Genomic DNA, 26,709 nt, shown 5'->3' on the forward strand with positions numbered 1-26,709 from the left:
AAAGCCACAGTCGACGTTTCGGTCTCTATTCTTTCGTGTGAGAGACCATCCTCAGGACATGGATTTCATATCTTGAGTACCCTAGAAACGATAACAGATTAATAATTAAAATTAAATATTAAAATACATTATATTTGAAAAAACCTATTAATGGAGACACAATCATAGCAGTTGTGAGATAACAGATTCAATCCATTTTATGAGCTTTCAAATTTCAGCTAATAAACACGATGATTCTATTTGTGGAATGTATCCTTTGAATGCCATATATGGTGTAAATATTAGCTGAAATTTAAAAGCTCTTAAAATGGATTGAATCTGTTATCTCACAACTGCTATGATTGTGTCTCCATTAATAGTTTTTTTCAAATATAATGTTCACTTTCAATAATTGAGAGCTTCTTTGGGTGTTATATATACTATGTAGACTATCCCGTCAATGGATAGAGACAGTATTTTAATTATTAATCTGTTATCGTTTCTAGGGTACTCAAGATATGAAATCCATGTCCTGAGGATGGTCTCTCACACGAAAGAATAGAGAACGAAACATCGACTGTGGCTTTATATACCATTGAATGTTTAATTAATTTTGTGATAGGTAGAAAAGCTTGAGCAATTGATGTAGCAAGGGCTGTGTTGATTAATGTATTTTCCCTTCTGCGTCATTGTTTTTAATCTTGTACCCAACATTTTAACTTGATTTGACAAAAGATTAAATACTTTTTTAAATATACACCAGTGTTTCAATCCCTTTTTGCTCTCTTCTTTTTCTGATCACTCATAAGTGACAGTTTTGAATATATGTAAATCTCTGTTGTTGCATAACCAGCACCAGTGGGCTCAAATCACTAAGCTCAAACGATTTCATTCCTTAAGTGATTCTAAAATTCTTGTTTTACTAAAATCCCTTGAAGGTATCTTCACCCTATCACGAGGAACAACAGTGGCAGAAGTAGGTATTTTAAGGTACTGGCAAGAATAGTGCATATAAGAGACCCGATATATATGATGAAATATAAACTGAATCAGTAAAGAATGATAGTGGACTTCTAGAGAATGCAGAGGAAATAATGCTGTTGTCATTCTATGAAGAGGGAGATTGAACTTTTGACTTTATCAGTGGATGTCAGGCCCTGGGTCTACAAGGGGATAAGCAAGAAAGAGTGCTAGCGGAGTGTCCCTTTTAAAGGACGGTTTCCCTCACCCACCCAGAGGTTGCATGCTTCATCATAGGGTAACCTCCTCGTGTCAAGAACCTACTCATGATGCAGGCTACAAACCCATCTCCGAAAGGGAGGAGCTCAGGGATGTTTTTGAGGAGAGAGGTATACTTATTACCTTGGATAAACTGAGTGTGGTGAGGGTTACAGAGCAAAAAGTGAAAGTGTGAAAAATAGGATAAAACTACCACTAGAGTACGCAATAAACTTTATTGGGGCATCTCTGGGCGATGATTAAAAACCAAGCAAGAGGGAATTCAACCTGCCATAGAGACAACAATAGGTCGACATGTTTCAACCATATACCCTTGACAGAGATGTAGTGACCTTCTTCAGGACCTTACACCGTAGCTTTTGCAAGGTTATGTGCAAGAAAAATATAAATTCAGTGAAATTAAACAAGTTGTTTTATACAGAACCTGTAGTTGTTGTGCAAGCCCACTTTATCAGGTATACATTGGTAGTTAACCTAAAAGAAACATACATGTTTCAAAACAACATCAACATAATTTATCTTTGATAAGATACACTATAGCACTTGTTCCGCAATTTATTAGTTGAAGGACCTATGTTGATTCCTGGAAGTTAATTCAGGCTCCATAACTATCAGTAATGTAGAATCTCAACCATGTGTGTTAACAAGGTGCAAACACCTGTGGAAACTCAGCATTGTGCTATAGAAAAAGGTACAAGGAACTAATCGCAGACGTCAGGTATCATGATTCACAGCTTTAACCCTGTCACAGAGCTTAAGGGGTCATCAAGTCCTATATCACAATGAAAGGACATGAACAGATACAATTGTCAAGGGGCAAAGGGTTAAATGAAGCAACTCAATTTAATAATGCTACTTTATCAGCATCTCTACTTCATATGTGCCATACTGGTGGAATTGGCCAATCCTGAATCAATGTTCCACCCAATGTTCAAAACATTAGGACCCATGTGCCAATAGGAGTATAGTTGCATGTTTTGCAAGTGGATGGAGGCCCACTGGAACGCTCTTGTCTTGCAGCCTCTACAATGTGCCGTGGATGCCGTAGCCCCAATTGTACTTAATCTAAAACAGAACAGTAAAGTCAATTGAGTGGCAATAGGCTGTCAGTTGTTCTAGAGTACAATGTGGGACAATTAAATATATTGCTCCTACTTCTACATGTCCCTCAAGTTAAGATCACTGTCATCTATCTCACTCAAAGCTCTTATTTGAGATTGAGTTTAAAAATAGCATCATACGATGACTGGAAGTGGTTCTCTTGGAAGCTCCGGAATCCAATGATTTAATTGGTTTCTAGAAGGACTGCACTGCAAGAATGAGAGTTCCAATTGTGTTAGTCAACACTTGGGACTGGGCTTCCATTTGCCCCTTGCACGTTCACTTCTGGTTACCAAAGACATGCTCCAGGATATCCGATTCTCACTCTAGTAATGTTTAGCTTGCTCCATGACAACAAAAGTGAATCAATCAATGATAGTCCCACACAATGCTCCTTACGTGCTCAGCAAGACCACTTAAAGGAGTGGCCACAGAAGTCCAGTGACACTCCAATGACTTAATAAGTGAAAACTGTGATTGTTTTAGGGACGAAAAGCCTTCCTCCAAATCCCTCTTAGCCGCTGTTCATCCAGAATGGAGTGGGGCCTCCCTCAACAATTGATTTTGTGGACAGAAAATTGGCATTTAGAATTAAAAATTAGATCCTAGGAGTATGGTATTTTATTGTGAAGAATATACCACGTTTTGGTGTTGTACTCAAAGATTCACAAAGTACAAATGTTATCTAGATTGAAAGTAATGAGGTTTCAGACCTGAAAGTCATGATATCATTACAAGAAGTTGCAATGATGATCCTCTGTGATGTTTATTAGAGGGTTGTCCTAGTGAGGCACTGGCAGCATAGACATGTTACCAAGGAACTGAGTGGTGAGGGGCACAATTAAGACAAGGTGAAAAGATCAGTCTTCTTTGATGAACAGAAATGGCAACAACACAATGCTGTCTGAAGATATCTTTTGGGCATAGGCTGTATTTGACTACAAAGAATAAGACAGTGTTTTACTTGATGGAAAGTGGGTTCAATGTATCATAGTGCATAGATTTATTCTGCCTGAAATGATGTTATCAAGCCTAGACTTTAGATGCCACAATCTGAAGATGTGCTGCACTCCTCCTCTGATGTTAGATTTCAAGACACGTAGTAGCCCGATCGTGGATCTCCCTGACAGAGATCAAACATATAGGACTGGGGAGCTGTCTCAAAGTATTTAACCAAAGGTGCCATCCATGGAATGTAAAATTTGCCAGCTGGACCTTCCGACACTTTGGCTGTAGTGAAGAGGTTGTGAAAAATTGCATTTTCTGTAGGTTTCTTCCATTTCACCTGAGTAAAATCACAGCAGACGCAGAATCTGTGTCTTGAAGTACTCATATATCTTGTATTGGGTAGTAAATGCATTTATATAGCACCTGCTATTCCTAACGAGGCATTTAAGCACTGACTGGCAAGTAGAGCACTACTCGGGAACCCATGATTAGTGGTTCTTTTATTGATTGCTGGTTATTGAGTTCTCAGAAGAAAACCTGAGATGGATTAGTTTGTGGTCGATGAAGAGGGAGTTAGAAGTCATTGATAGTGGGGCTAGGGGCGGTGTTAGTGCTTGCAAGTGATTGGTGGGGTCAATTGGTAGGGTAGAGAAGCTTAAAATCCCGACAAATTGCAGGCAAGTGATTGCCAGATTGTGAGTGAGGATGGCTTATGTGTAAGAGTCCAAGGCGTGGTTGATGACACCTGTTCCGTGATGTGGAGTCAAGGATGGATACAAATCATCCTGTCAAAAGGAGAGGGACAAACACGAGAACAGGAAGGAAAGCCATTGACTAAGAAGCAAACAAATGAGATTGACAACAAAACAAACCAACGGTAAGCAATGGGCTGACCCGAAACCTGCTGAAAGAATTGGCTTTGTCCAAATTGGTCTTCGACAGAAGGCAAGATCACAAAATAGAAGATTCGAGACACCCTTGTGGCTTTTAAACCCTTCGGGAATTTGAACCATCTGTATCTGGGGTAGCAGAGTACAATGAGTTTGAAGTTAAAGGACATATGCAATTACTTTGTCAAGAGTGATACCAGTTGCAGAAAAAAATCTTACCCTATAACCACTAGGTACAGCAGTATTTACAAATTCAATGGTAAACAAAAAGTTTTAGAAGTGTTACCAGCTGGGAGTCAAATGCCATGTCACAAATCAGAGGCAGGAGCACAAGCAGGTAGGAGTTGTCTAAGAATTATACTGTTCACGAACTGCTGTATTTCTGAATGTGACAGCCACCAATTTCTTAAGATTGCACTATCATCAATTACAACAGTTACACTAAAAATGATGAGGGTCTGGGTCTGGACAAAGACTACTTCCATTACTGTTTAACCCCTCCCATACTCATGATGAGCTCAGCTCGTCGTGAACCACCCGGCGCTCACACGCAGGGATTATTCCCCCGCTGTGCTGTGTTCCTTTCAAACGGGCGTGGTCATGAAGAGCTCAGCTCATCATGAGCACAGTGCCTCCGTGCTGCATGACGAGTCGAGCTCGTCATGAGCACCCCCCAGCACAGCTGGGGAATTACCCCCACGGCCAATGGGTTAATCTAAGCATATACAGTATATGTTTGGGTTAGAGGAGTCTTGCCACAGGCCTAATGCAGTCTGAGTCAAGTTGCTGTGGGAGGATATGTGATATTTCTCTTCTTGTTGCAATGATCAGGGCATAAGCAGGCATTGCACTATTGTGTTTCACCATCTCTCTGGGAAATGCATATGTAGATAGAACTGTACTTGAGAATTGGTAAAACTAAATCTTTCACTTGAGCAATATTTTCTTTGTGTGGAAATAATCTCTATCCCTAGCCAAATTAACGTTATGCCATTCTTTTCACCTTCTCGTGTCTCATAGGCTTTCTGTCCCTTGCCACTACTGATATTTCTCGCAATGGTCAACTTTTCTATGTCTTACTTGCTCATCTCAGCAGCCTAGATTTGCCTAAATATGAAAATGCAATTTTGCTTCTTTGCAACATGTGTATCTTTATTCAATTGTTTATGCATTTGGTTTTGTAAAGAGTAAGACATGTCAGATTCCTTAACTACCTGTAGATAAAGCTGAAGTTGTGTCCTCCCAGGCACCACTGTGGAGTCAGGATCCCATCCTGGATTCTGATGACACCTGCCTGACCTTGCTCATTCTGTTGCTGTTGAGGCCTTAGTATGGGTGATAAGGTTCTCCCTTGGCCTTTAACACATGGGTCTAACCCACATTCTGTTCACATTTCATTTAAAATTTTACAATTTGTATACAGTGAACATCATTAATACCGACGTTATCAAATGCACTGCGATGGAAAATTAAGACTGGACACTTATTTCAATTGCAAATGATGCTCACAAGAGCTTTAAAATGGTATCTATGAGGGTTTTCTCTTCATATCTCCTAATTTGTCCCTCCACGCTCTCTGTGATCATTTTGTCCCATGTGTGTCTCTGACTTCCCTCTGTCTCCCCTCTTTATCTTTGTCTTTCTGTCTCTGCTCCTTTCTTCTATCAAGAAATATGTTGAAAAACCAGATGAGTGGCTCTTCCCCTCTTGCGCCTGTGAGCAGCCCTTGAGACCAAAGCATGAGTCTCCTACTCCGTTTCTGGAGAAGGCTTGTCTGAACATCTCTCTTGTTCTATGTCTACTTCTCCACCTCTCCCGCTGTACCATTTTCTCTCGTTTCCTTATTATTTGTAGTGGTGATTAGGTTTCCATTCATTTTTTTCTCTTTGCCAAGTTTGTCTGTCTAACCCATACTGGGAGAGCATGGATACAGTAATTGATGTGACTGAAAAAAGAGTCTTCCTTACAACTGTTGTCCCTTTTTTTGTAGTGTATATCTGTGTGTCTCTTTCACTCTGCTGTCTCTTCTCTTCCTCTGTGGTTTGCACGTTTCCAATTGTATTTGCCTCTCTTGGTCAATCTCTTCCCAACTCCTTCTCCCCACTTCCAACTTTGGTGCTTTCTTCCTACATGTCTGTCTGTCTGTCTGTCTCTCCTTATGTTTGTCCAGAGAGTGATCCGCGGACGCAGTCAGAGCTTAGATACGCTGGGTATCACCCTGAAGAAACCCCCTTCTCAATCCCGTCCAGCAGTGGCCAGCCTTGTCCTCACCCACAGTGTTGCAGAGGGATCAAAGGCGATTGCAGCGGTAAGTATTTCTGTGCCACCCTCCTGTGATTTTCCATGCCTCATTGTCTATCTTACCTCCTTTCAAGCTGGGCTTGCATCCACCCCTTTGTAGTTGAGTGTACTTTCACCACATAATTGGTTTCTACTTTCTGTTTCCAAATGTGATGTTTACCAGACAAGTTTCCAATCCTGCTCCTGATTATCACCACCCAAAGAAAATTAATTCTTAAACCACTTCAGTGGCCCTTGTTATGGTATTTGAGAGTATCCATATACAGCACCGCATACAATGATCTGTGGCAAGAAGAAGCCATCTTGCACATAATACAGGAACAGCAGATGCATTTAACTGAGAGATTAGTAACACATTGGGCCTGATTCACAGAACTAATTTACTACAAAATCCTAAACGTACTACCATTTTAGTATTCACAGAAGGCACTTACTCATTTTGGTATTCAGAGAAGGCACTTACTCGTTTTGGTATTCACAGAAGGCACTTACTCATTTTGGTATTCACAGAAGATACTTACTCATTTATGGTATTCACAGAAGGCACTTACTCATTTTGGAATTCACAAAATGCACTTCCTCATACCAACTTTATTTCCGCACTCTGGCTGGAGAATCTGGCCTGAAGGTGGAGATTCCGGCCTGGAGGTGGAGATTCTGGCCTGGAGGTGGAGATTCCGGCCTGTGGTGGAGATTCCGGCCTGGAGGTGGAGATTCCAGCCGGTGGGGGAGATTCTGGCCGGTGGCGGAGATTTAGAAATCCCCACCACTGCCCCGGAATCTCCACCACCAGGCCGGAATCTCCACCTCCGGGCCAGAATCTCCACCTTCGGCCCGGAATCTCCAGCCCGAGTACGGACATAAAGTTAGTATGAGTAAGTGCATTCTGTGAATACCAAAATGAGCAAGTGCATTCTGTGAATACCAAAATGAGTAAGTGCCTTCTGTGAATACCAAAATGAGTAAGTGCCTTCTGTGAATACCAAAATGGTAGTAAATTTAGGATTTTGTAGTAAGTTAGTTCTGAGAATCCGGCCCATTGTGGGGACCCAACATGCGCAACATAAACTATCGTTTTCTCCTCATTCTGCAGCACACATAGAAACAGCAAAATGCCATGACTGATTGTTTATGTGCAATCTTAAAAAAAATGATGTTCAACTTCTAGTGTGCTACACAGTGCAGCACACACAGGAGTTACAAATCACCATTAGTTATTGTTCATGTGCAGGAAGTCACACCTTCCTGTCCATAATCAATCATTCCCTCAATGCAGACACCCTTGCAATATGGTGCAAGGGCGCCAGTGTTTGCACTAGGCAGCTGAATTTAGCAGCAGCGCGGGGCGAAACTCGGGTGAACCGTATTATTGTAAATACAGTGCATCCTTATATTTCTAAAGTGACTTAGCGCAGCGTTAGCTACTTGGAATTAACCCACGCTCTGCCACTTTTGTTGTAAATATGCACCTGCGTCTCTGAGTTGATTGCTACTTAAAATAGTCACACTTTGCTAAACCACTCAGAGGCATCCCCGGCACACAGCCAGGATAGGCACAATCGATGGCTGACACCAAACAACAAGTTGTAAGGGGCATATCTACTACAAGATGCACCCCATAATGTAAAGAATCAAGAACTAGTCTCTTTAAACCAGCAGACATAATTTTGCCTCTTAGCGATGAGTGATAGCATTCAAACATTGACAGGCCTAATGAGTCTCAGCTCTAAAAGTCAAAGGTGAGACCTTAACACTGCAGCCTCTGTATTTCTTACCCTTAGTGAGAAAGAGGCTGAAAGCTTGGCCGATGCCTTCATCCCTGTATCTACATGCAACCTGCACTGGGCCACATCAGTCCTATCCTAGATAGGAGAAGCTCTTAGGATGGGGGCTGTGGAACTTCTAAACAGAACGTGGCAATACACAGAGTTTGGTATCAAAAAAACCTAGTTGAATAGACATAGCTCTGATTGCTCTGAAGCTGACTTGATTTAACAATAATTTATTCAGCGGTGGGTATATTTGAATTTCCTCTTAGGAAGCTCACTTGCTGTTCTTCTTGATTTGTCAGTACACTCAGCTGGCTTGCAGTCAGGTCAAGAGGTCCTTCAAGTCAGAAGACCACTAGAATGTTCTGAGGTGCACTTGATAAGTCATCGGTCTGTGGTTGATGCCTACGCCTATGAGACTCCTGTGTGCCAGTGGGAACTCATGACAATAATAAGCTGAATAGCAGGGAGCTCCTGGGGATTTTAAAAAGCAATTGGGTTTGCATTGCATCTTACCTAACTTGAATGATAAGAACTATGCTGAACTATGCTGATTCACTTCCCATGCTCTCTCAACCCATTCCAGGCCACTCATTGCCTCATCTCTTTGAGTCCTCAAGGCTCACCTCTAGGGTCCAAATGAGTGATAGCTGCCTCTAAATTGGAATTAAAATACCCATACCTGGTGTAACCCCCAGCAGCAATCTAGAGTGGGTATTTTTCTAGGAACAATAAGCATGGGTCCCTGTAGGAAAATCCATAGGCAGTATGATGAATACAATGAAGTACATGTGTATGATGCAGCGCTACTCCAGAAATTATTTCTAAAACTCCATTACCTTTCCCTGAAGTATCAAATAATGCACTTATTCATCAGTGGGGCCCATAACACTGTGAATCCTTCATACACACTTTCTCCCTACTTCATGGATCGGTATGAATCAAAGGAGAGCTGCTGTATTATAGCGGAGTGTTTAAATCAAACTAACTATTTATATTATATACATCTGCAGTTTTAATTCATTTACCATGGCTTTATATCAACGAGAACATGAATTCAAACACACCACCATGTTGGCGATAGATCTGCTAGTAAAAATTAGGCTAAGAATGAACAAGACCAGCTTCATTCTTCATTTATCTAATTTTTATTTAAAGAGGATTCTCCTAGCATAATCAGTATTTATTCACTTTAAATTCATTTATTGCAATTTGTTATAAGGAAAGAAAAATAATTTTAGCTCACACATTTATATTTCATTTAATTTTAAGTTCAAAGAAATGAATGCATTATTTGACATTTACAAGATATGAGTATTAGCAAAACACAAAATAGTTCCCAAAGTCCATTTCTCTATTCCCTCAAGCTATTTACCCTCATCTAAAGACTCCATACTCATTCAAATAAAGTATAAATTTCTAAAGTTTAAGTTCTTACGCTCCAAGGAAATTCAGCAATCTGGCAGCATGTCAGGATACACAGATAGAAATCGAAAAGAGAGCTTTATTCTAAACTCCGGACCTATTCTTTTATACCCTTTTCCCCTAGCTAAACTACCTAAGTTTGGTAACATTTGGGGTCTCCGACGATTCTAATTGGTTGGTTGAAGGGGTGGATGAGCATAACCTCATCATCTTATTACTTGACTTCAGCAGAGTCAGATAAATGAATTTGACCATTGTCTTTAGGGTTACTAGTTCCATCATGTTCTTTAAATTGTAATTTTAAGCTTTTTTTCCCAGGGTTTACAATACGGATGTCCATTTTTATTGGCAGTCAGTCAGGGTTTCAGAGCACATCGTCCTTGACCTGTTCCTTTCAGCACAGTCAGCTCATACGCGTCTGCAGCTCCATTCAGCAAGCGCATGCGTACTTCACTTTAATCTCGGAGTCATGGAAATTGTCCATCTTGGACTAGGCCTCACAGGCCACAACGGAAACTATTATAGAAACAAGCACAAGTGAACGTTAATTATTGAATTATAGCCCTTCTGTTTACCTCCCCCTTACTAAGGTATCCCTGTTAGTTATTACCTAACAAATAAAGCTACATTTATGCGTGATTTGCTCATCTGTCTTCATGTTTTTGCCACAAACAGTAAGCACATTTATGCCGCTTTTGGTTAAATTATAGCTTTAGCGTTACTTTCAGACATCATATTATCACTCAGTTAGTCGATTATGGTTGCAACACAAGCAATTGTAGTATCCCACGTGTATTTTGTGGGTGCATTCTATTCTATGTTGATTCGTTTTTTCAAAACCACACGATTAGTTCATGTTACTGTTATGGGAAAGTGACTTCACGAGAGGTATACAAAATTTAGCTTTTTACCTCGCTCCATCAACTACACACCCCAATATGTTTTTTATTGGTCAGTGAAATATAGAACCTACTAAAATATTGCATCCACAAGATTAACTCTAACACTATATTGTAACATAAGTCTAGATGAAAGATGTGGAGTTAAGTACAGTGAGCATATACTTACTTTCACAATGTAGTCCTAGACGATGAGGCGATACAGTTGATGCAAAGTTTTGGTTGATCAATTTTTCAACAACAATATAGCGACAAACAAGCTGCTGCATGTGTGGTATGTAGTTAGGGTCTGTGTCCTGAGCCTTAGATGAATGGAAAGAGCTTATTACTCTGCAAAAGGAATTCTAGAAGACAAGGACAAAGGGGGTTTTATCTACTCATGCTGTGTATGCTGTCCAGGAAGCCACTGATTCTAGACTCACAACCTTACTTTGAGTTTCGTGGATGGGATACTCTGTCAAAACCTGGCTGATATCTTGTCTGACGTATTGCAGTGCCATGAGCTACAAAGGATGAGACATTCATAGTGTTTGCGACACAGTGGTCCACCCTACGCACTCTAAATACGGTTCTAACTCCTCTCTCAGTAGGACGAAGTTAGGCCTACGTTCTTACAAAAGTAACACAGCTTTTATATAAGTTCACCATTACTCATATCTCGTATGAACAACCACATTCGTAAAGGCTTCCAATGTAGCCTTCTTTAGATTTATCCCATCTATCTTCCCCAACTGGACAAACCCCACTATTTATGGAAAAAATGTTGTGCTAACCTGGGGTAGAGGTATTTGTACTGACCTCTTTAGTTGATTTATTGGACAGCCCTTTTGGGGCTGAGACCCTAGTCTTGTGCTAGGTGGAGAGAATATAACATGTTCCCCTTTGTTCACAATGGTGAAGGTTAACTGGGGAAAGGACTGTCACTGTCTGGGGTCCCAGAGCTTCTTCTCCCACCCATTTTTCTGGGGGCTTTACAATGAACCCAGCACAATGGTGACCCCTACGTCTCCACAACTTTGCATTAATCGTACCTCAAACATCTTACATACATGTTAATGCACTTTCGCCTTTCATTTAAAGAAAATGTTAAAAATGAAAATCTGTTCTTCCAACATTGTTTTAATGTATTCTTTACCCAAAACGGCGTGTGGCTCAAAATGTATTTTACTCTCTGATACAGCTCATTAATGGCTCTTCTCCACCATGAAGCTGTAGCCTCTGTATAGATAGGCCGTGCCCCATAATTGATATTGGGCGAATCTGTAAAGCGCAACGTATACCCGGAGGCATCTTGGCACTGTCTGTGATCAATGGAAAAAGTGCCTTTGTTGGAAAAAGCCAGGTTTTCAGAGACTTTCTGAAAGCAAAGAGAGTGGTTGAAGATTTCAGAGATTGAGGGAGACTATTCCATTTAAGGGCAGTATATCTAATGATCCTCTTGCCTCCCCACAACATTTCCTTGTGGGTAAGGGTGGCTAGAGGTTCGGGATATACCTGAAAAGTACCATTTAAGGTTATTCTTCGGGTAGTCAGGGCCAATTCCATGAAGTGCCTTATACACTAAACAGAGAGCCTTAAAGGCAATGCACCGCCCAATAGGCAGCCAATGTATCTTCCGTAGGACCTGGGATGCCAATTCAAATCTGGGATGTTAATGAGCATCTGTGCTGCAGGGTTCTGCATTGCTTGTTGTTTATTCAGTGGTCTATTTTGTAATTTTGGGAAAATTGCAATAGTCTAGTCTGGCCAGAACTGAGGCAGTTACCACCATCTTTAAGGAGTCAAACGGAATCAGGTGTGAGATTTTCTTTATCTTTCTCAGAATGTAGAAAGAGGAAGAGATGACAGAATTGACTTGCTCTTTGTAGGTGAGCTTGACATCTATGAGAACACATAGATTTCCCACCTGTTTTACAGGTATCCCTTGTGAGTTACCAATTGAGTCCTATTAGTAAGAAATGAGTGATGAAGTGCAGGGGCTGCGTCTTTAACCCCGATGATTTACAAACGGTCAACCTGGAGAGTATGATTGACGGTGACAAAGGCTGCCGACAGGTCAAGTCAGAAAGATGATCTGATTTCCTCAGTAGTAAAAATAATAGTAATAATAATAACGGCAGGGTGGTGGGCGTCATCGTCTGCAATACCTGATTGGTTCTGGGATCCTCATGAGGTTCTCCCTGTCACCACTAGGAGCAGTGAGCGGGCCACTCTTCACCCACCGGTAAAACTGTGATTAGTCAGGCAACCTCAAAGCAGGTTAAATTAAACCCGTAACCACATGTCCATAGATTTTCATAGATTCTGAGGCCTAAAAGTTGGGACATCCTGGGGGTTATTTCACATGCATCCTTTAGTGCTCAGCGCCCATGGATGTGGTGAACATGAGTGTTGCTCCTCGGACCATCTCAGCCTACTCATGAAGTTGCTCCCTGGTCAGCTTTCCTGTCTGTAGGGGTAGTATCAGTCGGGGCTCACAGATGCCCAGCTGATAGCAAAGCTTCATCTCCACATCAAATCAATCAATCAATCAATCAATCAATCAATCAATCAATCAATCAATCAGTGCTTGTTACACACGCCTATTCACTTTGTCTTCAGATGCCTCCTTTAAAAAAAATGAAAATGTAGGAATCAAATGATTTGAATGCACTTGCACCACATTCCATAGCAATAAAATGATTCTTACCAATCAAGAACAACAGGCCTGTGAAATAAAGATGTGGAAAAAACACTTTGAGCTCGATTCATAGAACTAACTTAAGACAAAATCCTAAACGTACTACTTTTGGTATTCACAGAAGTTAGGATTATGTCTTAAGTTTGTCTTAAGACAGACTTAAGACATACTTAAGTTAGGATTTTTTACTAAGTTTGTCTTAAGTCTGACTTAAGTTTGTCTTAAGACTTACTTAAGACAAAATCCTAACTTCTGTGAGTACCAAAAGTAGTAAGTTTAGGATTTTGTCTTCAGTTAGTTCTGTGAATCGGCCCCTTAGCTCCAAGTATACATTGAAGACAAGGTTTTAAACCAGAACTTTACCACAGGCACTTGAAACACAATTTGAAAAAATCTGTGTGGACTGCGTGACTGAACTATAAACTACAGCATTGTGCACGATGGGAGTTTAAAATTAATTCATTCTGTAAAGACGTGAAAGAAATCCCGAAGGAGAGACGTCGAATTGAGGAAAACATAGGGAGGGGTAGCCAAATCTGCTAGGAGAAAGTGATTTTAACGAACGTTTTACCAAAAAATTGTGTTTGAGGAGTTTTTATCCAATCTCATCAAATCCCTCTGGATAATTGTGATGCAGCAGGGACATACTTCTAACTCCCTGTTGACCAACACAATTTTGTGTGTAATTCTGAACATCTGCCATGGTGCCAACCTTATTGGACATAGAATAGATGCCCTGAATTACAAAAAGATAAAATCAAGTTAGAAAATGTATCCTCCAGTTGCCTTGGTTAATTGTTGCACTCCATTTCCTGTTTTCTTGTGTGTAGTCCTTTGCTCTCCCCTGCAGAAGCCCATCAAGGTCCAGGGGAAGCCGCCTGCGTGGACGGCGAAGCAGCGCTATCGGCATAGAGAACATTCAGGAGGAGGGAAGGTAGGATAAACTTGATTTTGTTTTCCAGTTCCCTACAGGTCTATATCCATCTTTAGGGTCAAGGATGGTTGCAAAATAGGCAGCACACATTTTAAGTGAATCAAATTACATAAGAAAAATGAGAATGCAATTGAAATTTATAAAACACCTCAGAATCAAAACTAAAAATGTCTTAGCTGACTTTAAAGCCAGGAATGGAAAAGGCCATCCTTAAACTAGGGTTGGGCGTAACTCGCAGAGTTTCAGTCTGCAGAATTCCAAGAGTGACCTGAAAACTCGTGAGATTCCAAAGAGTCCAGTGAGCGGGCGGAATCAGCATGTCGCGCTGATTTTTAGCGCCGTAGGCTTAGTCCATACTGCAAAATCATTGCAAGCCACAGCACGTGCGCGCCAAAGGGTGCTGCTACTTTGCTGCCACTCAACTAGATTTTAAACTTGAGCAGTAGCTTTCTCACCACGGATGGTAGCGACTGCTGGTATTGAGACAATCTCGCTAGAGACACACAGATATACAGTACAAACAAAGGGACAGCAGTTGTAAGGAAGAAGACTCTATCTCAGTGACATCAGCACTATACCCATGCTCTCCCTGTATTGGTTAGACGGACAAACTTTGCAAAGAAAAAAAAATGGATGGAAACCTAATTAAAACAAAAATAATAATATGGGTGCAAAGAGCGAGACAGACAAAAAGTTACTCACCACTACAAATAATTAAGGAAGAGCGAGAGACTATTACAGAGGGAGAGGTGGAGAAGTGGACATAGAACACGAAAGAGAGGGTATCCTTCCAGTACAAAACCTATGTTAGACATTATGCACATCACACACACTCTGTTGTAATCTGGTGTGTGGTGCTATGCAACCTCAAAGAGTGTAGGGTTGGGGAAAAGAACTACAGTGTCATATATCAGTTTATATGGCATTGACCTGCTCTCGCCCTCTCACATAACGCAATTTTGTTTGCTGCGTTGCATTGTGCAACATATTAGTAACTCCACTTCTTGTTTTCTAGGGACAGGCATATGCTGCTTTGGTCTCAAACTGATCAACCCTCGAAGGTTCTATGAGCATAACCATAAATGCACTCATGTTGAGCTAGAACATCACCTCTGTCCCTTTCCTCTTTAACTTGACATATTTGGTTGGTGACATTAGAACCCCATGGCCTGGATTCTGTAAGGTGTCATGTCACGTGGCCAGAACCCAAAGAGGCTGCTCTGCAGTGCATTGCGCGACAGAGCGAGAGCAGGAGAGCGCCATATTCACAGAGAAATGCCTCTCCTCTCGCCTTTCCCTAGCACCGGCTCTCTGATTTCAGCTGCTGTGTGCCAGTCACACACCTTAGTACCATTGTGCTAGGGTGTATGCCTGAGCCTACGATAGGTATTGTCTTGAAAGGTACCCTTCCAGTACAAAATACTATGGCTAGATAAGTGTAAAACCTTTTCATTCTGTATGTGTGCTGCACAGTGCAGCAGACATGCAAGGTGGGAAAAGAAAGGAGAAGTTAAAAATGTTCTCCTTTTAACTCTTGCTTTCCAGCAGCCTCTATATTTGGCACTAAACCCTGTCTATTAATGCTAGTAGATAGGGTTAAGCATCAAAAAGCATGGGTGCTTGCATGGGAATGCCCATGTACCACCCATGTAACACCCCCTTGACACAAAGTAGTGCAAAGCAGCGTTTCACGCTGCTTTGAGTTACTTTTCCATACAAAACATCACTAATGTCAATTAGCATTGGTTTGTTAATCCCTAAATAGGTTTAGCGTCAAGTTAGCATTACAAAAGTAATGCTAACCCGACGCTAAACCTTTGTGAATCTGGCCTATGGCTTTTACTATTGACAGCTGATCTAGAAGACCATTGGGTTCTTGCGCTAAATCATGCAGTGCTCTGAATATGACGCGACTTGCTTTGGAATTTTCAGGTAACATCTGAACTTTACAGACACCTATTTTCCTTCTGCAGTTCCCAGGGGGAGGCCAGTGAGCGGCTCCACAAAGGCCTCGATGGCCCTTCCAGTATCTTCGAGAAGTCAGATGGCTCCTCCAGCCCAAGCTCTCCTGAGATCCCAAACAGAAAGAATCGGTAAGCCTTGAATGCCACCGTCTCATCAACGGCCCGATCTATAGGTCTGAAGACGGAGGAGTGCCTGTGGAGACGCACTCCGAGAATGGGGAGTTTGAAACATTATGGCCAAGACGTCATCAGGGTCATGGTATTGTGGTGATAATAGCACCTTCCCAGGGCAATAGCTCACTGAACCCCTTGGCAGCTGGGATAATTCCCCCACGGTGCGGGGGGAGGGGGTCCACGACCCAGCTGTGCTCATGAAGGGCTCAGCTCATCATGACTCACAGTAGAGCTGTGCTCATGACGAGCTGAGCTCGTCACAGACCCGCCCACTCATTAATTCTCCAGCACAGGTGGGGAAATAGCTGCGCGTGGGCAGGCCGTGGTTCGTCATGAGCATGGGTGGGGTTAATCTCCTCGACCACCCCCAGCACCTTGAAACCTTAAGGGATGATATGTTCGCTCTTAACAAGTAAGCATTATTATTATATGGTGAGATAAGTATTAAGATAAGTCTTACGACTGGAATACGTCGAGGGTTAGGTTCACAGCTAGAGTTAGGATCTTGGCTTTAGGTTCAGAGATAGTGTTAGGCTGGGCTCTAGGGTAGGTCTAAGGTGAAGGCTAGGGTTGGTTGCAGGTGGGTCTTTCAATCATGGCTAAGGTTTGGTTCAGGGCTGGTTTTAGGTTCAGGGCTAGGGCTAGGCTGAGGGCTGTGGTTATGCTCGGGACTAGGTTTAGTTTCATAGCTAGAGTTAGTTCCAAGCCTAGGGTCAGGTACTTTGGTAGCTTGGAAGCATCAAAGAGTTCCTTTTCAGCCACATGTGTCAGATTTTGTAATCTTTATTTCCAGGTCTGCACCTCTGGCACATCCTTGATTGGGATGCAAAAAGTAGACAATATTTGTGTTATGTCTGCAAAAAATAAAAAAATAAAACAACCCATCAATTCCCACCAGCCAAAACTACTTGCCAGCTAGTGGGAGTGTGGCACCTGACTGCACCATGTACAGAGGCCCCATGTGCCCTGCTCGAGTGTACACACTTGAAACAGGATCCTCACTTTGATAGTACTCGCTCACTATTACCTACCTGTTGCGGATATCTTCCCTGAGACATCTGCTGATCCGCTCAATTTAGAGCCCACTCAGAATGCATAATTTCCTTGTTCACCACCAAACCCTAGTACTGAGCAGAGATCCATTTACAGGTGGGCAGAGGTAGAGAAGACATATGGACCCTAGAGAAGGAAAAGGCCGTCAGAAATTAGGCATCTCTCAGTTCCCCACTGCTTCCTCATCGGTGCTCTACATAAAGAGTCATAAAATGATTCCTAACTCTCTGTCGTTTCATAGCACGCTCTTTACTACTGGCATTTAAACCAACTATGCCTTTGGATCACCAATCTGATCTCAAGTGACCTAAAAACTACATCTACAAATGTGTGATAACCATGCCCCTTACAGGGGCAGGAAACAGCTCAACCTTTCCAGCTATGTACTGTTGATGCAGGACTCACAGGCACACTCTTTCTGCATTTCATTGATGCTAGACTTACAGATATGTCCTTCCATCTATGTATTGTTGATCCTAGACTTACAGACACACCCCTTCCAGCTGTGCAGCTTTGATTCAAGACTTACAGACACACCCTTTCCATGCTGTGTATTGTTGATGCTAGACTTACACACACACTCTTTCTAGTGTTGTATTGTTGATGATAGATATACAGACACCTTTTCCAGCTGGGTATTGCTGATGCTAGTCTTACAGATGTACCCCTTCCAGCTGTGCATTTTTGATTCATCACTTACACATATACCCCATCTCAGCTGTTTATTGCTGAAGCTAAACATGCAGATACACCCCTTCAAGCGGTGCATTGTTGACTTTAGAAGTACAGATACAGCTTTCTCAGCCATATATTGTTGATGCTAGAAGTACAGACCCGACCTGTTCAGCTTTATATTTTTGTTGATATATGTACAAATTCAACCCTTGTAGCTGTGTATTGCTGATCTAGTCTTAGACATGCAGATACACCCTTTGCATCTGTATATTGTTGACTCTAGATGTATGGATACACCTTTTTGAGTTGTATGTTGTTGATGCTAGAAGCGAGATACACCCTGTTCAGCTGTATATTGTTGTTGATAGAAATTCAAATGCACCCCTTCCAGCTGTGTATTGTTGATGCTTGGCTTACAGATATACCCCTTCTTGCTGTACATATTTACTTTAGATGTATACATTCACCTTTACATTGTTGACTCTAGATGGACAGATGCACTCCTTTCAGCTGTACATTGTTGACTCTAGATGTACAGATACACCCCTTCCAGCGGTTCACTGTTAATTCTAGATGTACAGAAACACCCCTTCCAGCTGTACATTGTTGACTCTAGATGTACAGAAACACCCCTTCCAGCCGTTCATTGTTAACTCTAGATGGACAGATACAAGTCTTCCAGCGGTTCATTGTTAACTCTTTATGTACAGAAACACCCCTTCCAGCCGTTCATTGTTAACTCTAGATGGACAGAAACACCCCTTCTAGCGTTTCATTGTTAACTCTAGATGTACAGAAACACCCCTTCTAGCGGTTCATTGTTAACTCTAGATGTACAGAAACACCCCTTCTAGCGGTTCATTGTTAACTCTAGCTGTACAGAAACACCCCTTCTAGCGGTTCATTGTTAACTCTAGATGTACAGAAACACCCCTTCTAGCGGTTCATTGTTAACTCTAGATGTACTGAAACACCCCTTCCAGCGGTCATTCTTACCTCTAGATGTACAGAAACACCCCTTCCAGCGGTTCATTGTCAACTCTAGATGTACAGAAACACCCCTTCTAGCGGTTCATTGTTAACTCTAGATGTACACCCCTTCCAGCGGTTCACTGTTAATTTTAGATGTACAGAAACACCCCTTCAAGCGGTTCACTGTTAACTTTAGATGCACAGATACACCAATTCCAGTGGTTCACTGTTAACTCTAGTAGTACAGATTCACCCCTTCCAGCGGTTCATTGTGAACTCTAGATGTACAGAAACCCCATTTACAGCAGTTTATTGTTAACTCTAAATGTACAGAAACACCCCTTCCAGCGGTTCATTGTTCACTCTAGAGGTACAGATACACCCCTTCCAGCAGTTCATTGTTAACTCTAGATGGACAGATACATCCCTTCCAGTGGTTCACTGTTAACTCTAGATGTATAGAAACACCCCTTCCAGCGGTTCATTGTTAACTCTAGAGGACAGATACACCACTTCCAGCGGTTCACTGTTAACTCTAGATGTATAGAAATACCCCTTCCAGTGGTTCATTGTTAACTCTAGATGTATAGAAACATCCCTCCCAGCGGTTCACTGTTAACTCTAGATGTATAGAAACACCCCTTCCAGCGGTTCATTGTTAAATCTAGATGTACAGAAACACCCCTTCCAGCGGTTCACTGTTCACTCTAGATGTACAGAAACACCCCTTCCAGGTGTTCATTGTTAACTCTAGAGGTACAGATACACCCTTTGCAGCAGTTAATTGTTAACTCCGGATGGACATATACACCCCTTCCAGCGGTTCATTGTTAACTCTAGATGTATAGAAACACCCCTTCCAGCGGTTCATTGTTAACTCTAGATGTACAGAAACACCCCTTCCAGCGGTTCATTGTTAACTCTAGATGTACAGAAACACCCCTTCCAGCGGTTCACTGTTAACTCTAGATGTATAGAAACGCCCCTTCCAGCGGATCATTGTTAAATCTAGATGTACAGAAACACCCCTTCCAGCGGTTCACTGTTCACTCTAGATGTACAGAAACACCCCTTCCAAGTGTTCATTGTTAACTCTAGAGGTACAGATACACCCCTTGCAGCAGTTAATTGTTAACTCCGGATGGACATATACACCCCTTCCAGCGGTTCACTGTTAACTCTAGATGTATAGAAACACCCCTTCCAGTGGTTCATTGTTAACTCTAGATGTACAGAAACACCCCTTCCAGCTGAGTGGTCGCTCCCAGTGTCTCTTGCAGGCATCTGGTTTTTACTGCGCTGCATTTCCAAAACTTTGTCTTGTAGAGCGTCTGTCATCTAGTTTAGCCTGCTGCATTGATTATTTGTCAGCGCTGCTTAGCTTGCATTGATTGTTGATAGCGCTGCCTAGTTTGCTCTGATTAGTTACTTTCCGCCTGCTATTTTAATAGCGCTTTGTTGCTTATTGCCGCTTTTGCTTCGCTAGCGCTTTGACATTGAGTCTCCTCACTGATTAGTCCTGTAAGCGCGTTTGTCTGTAGCGCTACGCTGTGCCCCCCCCTCCGCCTCCATTTTGTTTGTTGTTGTCCTCGTGTGCCCTGCCCCACCTCCCAGCTGTGACGCCCTCGCCCCTCCCCCTCCACTATCCATATATGACAGCTGTTCCCGCGCGCAGCGTTCACGCGCAGCGACCGCGCCCAACCCGCGCCGAAGGTGCGCCAAAGGTAAGCCCGTCTACGCCCGTCCGCGCCTGGACCGCGCCCAGCGCCATACCCCCTGCCCCTCGCGCTGCCCAGCCCCCCCGCGTTACCTACGATGCAGCCACCCTCCTAGCCCTCAACCCCGGTCGCGCCCCCAACTGCGTCCAAGCCGCTCCTGGACGCACCCATGGACCTTTCTCCTGCTACTCCTGCAAATTTAGCGGCACCGATAACTTCTACGCTACGACCACAACACTGATTCCCGACCCCAACCACCTAGAATGCATCCTTCTCAACACCCGCTCGGTCCACAGGCACGCCATTGACCTTTGGAACCTACTAGACACCATCTCTCCTGACGTCGCCTTCCTAACGGAAACATGGATGAACGCTTCCTCCGCCCCTGACATCGCCATCGCTATTCCTGATGACTATAAGATCACACGCAAGGACCGCACCGACCATACAGGAGGTGGAATCGCTATCATCCATAAGAAAACTATTCGCATCTCAACCAGCTCTGATGCCAACCTCGCCAACTCCGAACACCTTCACTTCCAGATCCACATCGACCCCAAGACCACACTCAGAGGCACCCTCCTCTACAGACCACCAGGACCACGCGCAAAATTCAGTGAAGACATCACGGACTTCATCACTCCACACGCGCTCCCCTCCAAAGACTACATCCTTCTGGGAGACCTCAACTTCCACCTTGAAAAGATCAACGACCGCAACACCGCCACCCTTTTGGACAACCTCGCCAACCTCGGACTTAAACAACTGGTCCCTTCCCCCACCCACATCGCAGGTCACACTCTCGACCCCATCTTCACCTCCAGCAACCATATCTCCTTCAGCCACACTACGGATCTCCTCTGGACTGACCACAGCTGCGTTCACTTCACCTACAACAAGCCGAAACCCATTATCCACCTCCAACCAACTCTACAAAGAAACTGGAACAAAATCACCACAGAACAGATCTCCACATCGCTCCTTCAAACCTCCCCAGCCCTCTCTTCTAACGCCAACGAAGCCGCCTCCAACCTCACCCTTTGGTTATCCAACACCGCCGACAACTTAGCACCACTGAAAAAACGTCAACACAAACTTGGCACCAAGAAGGCCTCATGGTTCAACGACGACCTCAAGAAGTCCAAGAAACTGTGCCGCTCCCTTGAAAAGGCCTGGAAAAAAGACCCATCCACCAGCAACAAGGACGCCTTCAAAAGCGCCATCCGTACTCACCACCAACTGATCCGAAAAGCCAAGAAAACAGCATTCAAAGACCGACTTGACAACAACGCCCACAACAGCAAGGAACTTTTCAACATCGTCAAGGAATTCTCCAACCCCTCGGCCAACTCCAACGACATCACCCCCTCTCAAACCCTCTGCGATTCCTTAGCCTCTTTTTTCCACAACAAGATTGCTGACATCCACAACAGCTTTGACAACCAACCCGGAAGCCAACCCACCCTACCATCAGCTGACCATCTTCCCCCCGTTAACACCCTTAACGCCTGGAACCCAATCTCCACTGAGGACACCATCCGCCTGATGAACTCCATCCACTCTGGATCCCCCACAGACCCATGCCCTCACCACATCTTCAACAAAGCAGACTCCGTCATAGCTCCGCACCTCCGAGACGTCATCAACTGCTCCTTCAACTCCGCTACCTTCCCAGAAGACTGGAAACACGCTGAACTCACCGCCCTTCTGAAAAAACCAACAGCAGACCCCACCGAACTCAAAAACTACCGCCCCATCTCGCTCCTTCCATTCCCGGCCAAAGTCATCGAGAAAGCTGTCAACAACCAGCTCGCCGCCTTCCTCGAAGCCAACAAATCACTCGACCCCTCTCAATCTGGCTTCCGAGCCAAACACAGCACTGAGACCGCCCTCATCGCAGCAACAGACGACATTCGAACTCTACTGGACAATGGAGACACTGTCGCCCTCATCCTCCTCGACCTCTCTGCAGCCTTCGACACAGTCTGCCACAGCACCCTGTTACAACGCCTCAGAAACATCGGAATCCAAGGAAAGGCACTGGAATGGATCACCTCGTTCCTCACCGGAAGAACCCAGAGAGTCCGCCTCCCACCATTCAAGTCCGAGGCCTCAGAAATCATCTGCGGCGTACCACAAGGATCCTCACTCAGTCCCACCCTCTTCAACGTATACATGAGCCCCCTCGCGGCCATCGCCCGCCAACACAACCTCAACATCATCTCTTACGCGGATGACACTCAACTAATCCTATCTCTCACCAAGGACCCCAGCACCGCCAAAACTAACCTACACGAGGGAATGAAAGAAGTCGCCGAATGGATGAAACAAAGCCGCCTAAACTGAACTCAGACAAAACAGAAGTCCTCATCCTAGGTAAATCCCCCTCTGCATGGGACGACTCTTGGTGGCCGGAAGCCCTCGGAAAAGCACCCATCCCGACAGACCACGCACGGAACCTAGGCGTCATCCTGGACTCTTCACTCTCAATGAACAGACAAGTCAGCGCCGTATCCTCTTCCTGATTTAACATTCTTCGCATGCTCAGAAAAACATTTCGCTGGATCCCCTCCGAAACAAGGAAAACAGTCACCCACGCCCTGGTCACGAGCCGACTGGACTACGGAAACACCCTCTACGCAGGTACTACCGCAAAACTCCAGAAGAAACTACAACGAATCCAAAACGCCTCAGCCAGGCTCATATTAGACATCCCACGCAACGAACACATCTCTGGTCACCTTAAAGACCTCCACTGGCTACCCGTCAATAAGAGGATTACTTTCCGACTGCTTACCCACGCACACAAATCACTCTACGACATCGGACCAGAGTGCCTCAACTCTCGACTGTCCTTTTACTCCCTGTTAGACGGACCGGGAGGGTCGGCCGAGATTACGGGGAGAGGTCTCCGGGGAGAGCCGTCTCCAACAACTGTACAGTAAAGTAACTTCCCCCCCACAGACGGACACCACACAAGGTTGAAGGTTAACGAGACTTTATATGCAATTCTTAGGTTACGAAGGTATGATACAAGGAGGTCTGGACTCAGGGGTCCCCTCGATTCTAGTCTCTGGTTTGGGGAAAAGGGGTAGCGGGACAGTCTTTGTTACCACTGATTGGAAAATAGCTCTCAATCCTCGAGCTCGGCGTTCTAGATGATCGGGCCGCGGCGGAGCCAGGCAGGTCCCGAGATGGACGAAGGAAGGACGACGGTCCGCGGCGGAGCCTGCAGGTCCCGGTGAAGATGACGGTTACAACGGTCCGCGGCCACGCCAGCAGGTCCCGACGACGATGATGGATTTGAAGGTTACGAAGGCTGTGGCAGCGCCAACAGGCAGGACGATGGTGCACAGGACAGAGCTACGGCAGCGCCAGTAGTCCGTCAAGGATGAGTTCCTCTTTACGTCTCTCGACTCCAAGATACAACTGCCTTCCTGCTCTGGAGCTGCCCCAGTTATAGGGCTGGTGTGCTTTGATGTCCGGACCCTCGCACTTGGAGGTCGGGAGGTCCGGGATGAGGGAGTCCAGACACCCAGCAGGGGGGTGGAGCCAGTGCCCGGGGAGGCGATGGGTGAGCGGCACTTGGCGGGGGAGAGCCATCGACACCTCTTTCTCCCATTGACTTGCCAAGTAGCCCGCTCACCTCCTGGGTGGAGGGTGGTGCCGGGATGTCTGAGGCCTGGCCAGGCCCAGGGTTGAGGTCGGCCGGAGGCCAGGCGGCCACGTGGTGGAGTGTCCAAGATGGCGCCCCGGGATGGGCGCGTAGACTGGCAGTGGATCGGGCCCACGAGGTTGACATGCTCGAGGGCAGGGGTCCCTGAGGGGACGGAGGGCGTGCAAGGGTGGTGTGTGGTACCTGCGGGACCGGGCTTAGGCCGGGTCGGGTTGGGGGAGAGCGGCCTTCCATGTGGCCTGTCCAACATGCGTCCCCCCCAGCTGAAGGCGGGGAGAGTTACCCATCCTCTTGGGGACTCTCCTCGTCGAGGCGGAAGAACCGGGACAGGCCATCCGCGTTGGCGTGATCTGGCCCAGGCCGGTGTTCGACTGTGAAGTCCATCCCTTGTAGGGAGATGGACCAGCGTAGTAACTTCGGGTTTTCCCCCCGCATCTGCATCAGCCACTGCAGGGGTCGGTGATCGGTCTGTACCCGAAAGTGTGTGCCAAAAAGGTAGGGCCGGAGCTTCTTGAGGGCCCATACCACCGCGAAGGCCTCCCGCTCTATGGTGCTCCAGCGCTGTTCTCGCGGTAGGAGTCGTCTGCTAATGAAGGCCACCGGTTGATCCAGGCCTTCGGGGTTCACTTGGGACAGGACTGCCCCAATGCCATGGTCAGAGGCATCCGTCTGGACGATGAACTCCCGGCTGTAGTCGGGGGCCTGGAGCACAGGGGCGGAACACATGGCGGCTTTCAATTGTTCAAAGGCAGCTTGACACTCTGGGGTCCAGTTGACTTTCTTGGGCTGGTTTTTCGACGTGAGTTCTGTGAGGGGTCCCACTATAGTACCATAGTCTTTCACGAACCTTCGGTAGTAGCCTGTGAGGCCCAGGAAGGCTCGTACCTCGGTCTGTGTGATGGGGGACTGCCATGACTGGATGGCGGCAATTTTTAGCTGCAGAGGGGCCACCAGCCCGCTTCCCACCTGGTGCCCGAGGTAGGTTACAGATCCTTGTCCAATTTGACATTTGCTGGCCTTGATCGTGAGGCCAGCCCGCTGTAAGGCTTGCAGCACTGCTCGGAGGTGGTGGAGGTGCTCGGACCAATGGTGGCTGTACACAGCGATGTCGTCTAGGTAGGCGGCGCTGAATCCTTCGAGCCCCGCCAGGACCTGATTGACGAGCCGTTGGAATGTCGCTGGGGCGTTCTTCATGCCGAAGGGCATGACGGTGAAATGGTAATGGCCATCGGGTGTGGAAAAGGCAGAACGTTCTTGCGCCCGGGGTGTGAGGCCGATCTGCCAGTAGCCCGCCGTCAGGTCGAAGATACTGAGGTAGCGGGCAGCTCCCATGCGGTCGATCAGTTCATCTGCCCGGGGGATGGGATGTGCGTCTGTTCGGGTGACCGCGTTCAAGCCCCGGTAGTCGACACAGAACCGAAGTTCCGGGGTGGTGCCGGGGGCAGCTGCTTTGGGGACCAGTACTACAGGGCTGGCCCAGGGGCTGTCCGAAGCCTCGATGACCCCAAGTGTGAGCATCTTGGCTACTTCTTCCTGGATGCAGGCCCGTACCCGATCTGGCACGCGGTAGGCCCGGTGGCGGATAGGGGGGCTGTCCCCCGTGTCTACATCGTGCACACACCAGGAAGTGACACCTGGGGTGAGGGAGAACAGGCTGGCGAACTGTGATAGGAGTGCTTGACATTCCTGACGTTGCTCTCCGGTGAGGGTCTCCGAGAGTCGGACCCCATCCACGGAGCCGTCTTGTTCCCGAGTCCGTAGGAGGTCAGGGAGGGGCTCGGAGTCTTCTTCAGCCCCAGTGTCTGTGGCCATCAAGAGGCTGAGTTCTGTACGCACAAAGTGGGGCTTCAGTCTGTTAGCGTGGAGGACCCGGAGTGGGTTCCGGGAGGATTCCATGTCGATGAGATAGGTGGCAGGGCCCTTGCGCTCGATTACCTTGAAGGGCCCCGTCCATTTGTCTTGTAGGGCGCATGGCTCGGTGGGGGACATCACCCATACCTGTTGCCCAGGTTCAAATTCAATGGATGAGGCATTCCGGTCATACCACTTTTTCATGTCCTCTTGACTGGCCTCTAGGTTGGCTTTTGCTAGTTCCCGGAACCGCCGGGTCTGGTTGCGGAGGGTTAAGAGATACCGGAAGACATCTGGAGGGTTCTTTGACGGAGGCATCTCCCAGCCTTCTTTGACGAGGCTGAGCGGCCCTCGCACTGGGTGTCCATACAGCAGTTCAAATGGGCTGAAGCCCAGGGATTTCTGGGGGACCTCTCGATACGCGAAGAGGAGGCACGGCAGCAGCACATCCCACTGGCGAC

The 26,709-nt window shown here is 45.5% G+C and overlaps 1 protein-coding gene across 3 annotated transcripts in view; it reads left to right on the top strand.

Annotated features, from left to right (window-relative positions):
• Nucleotides 1-26,709, top strand: part of LOC147700862 (rap1 GTPase-activating protein 1-like) — a 332,204-nt gene that overhangs the window by 272,356 nt on the left and 33,139 nt on the right. For all 3 annotated transcript variants that reach the window (XR_015297415.1, XM_086929761.1, XM_086929762.1), the window contains exons 18-20: nucleotides 6,328-6,465; nucleotides 14,062-14,165; nucleotides 16,139-16,258. Coding sequence is in view for 2 of the 3 variants with exons in the window: in XM_086929761.1 (XP_086785887.1) it covers nucleotides 6,328-6,465; nucleotides 14,062-14,165; nucleotides 16,139-16,258 (362 nt within the window). In the remaining variant the exon portion in view is untranslated. The remainder of the gene's footprint in view (nucleotides 1-6,327; nucleotides 6,466-14,061; nucleotides 14,166-16,138; nucleotides 16,259-26,709) is intronic.

The sequence above is a fragment of the Lissotriton vulgaris genome, chromosome 7 (assembly GCF_964263255.1).
Source record: "Lissotriton vulgaris chromosome 7, aLisVul1.2, whole genome shotgun sequence".
Classification (NCBI taxonomy): Eukaryota; Metazoa; Chordata; class Amphibia; order Caudata; family Salamandridae; genus Lissotriton; species Lissotriton vulgaris.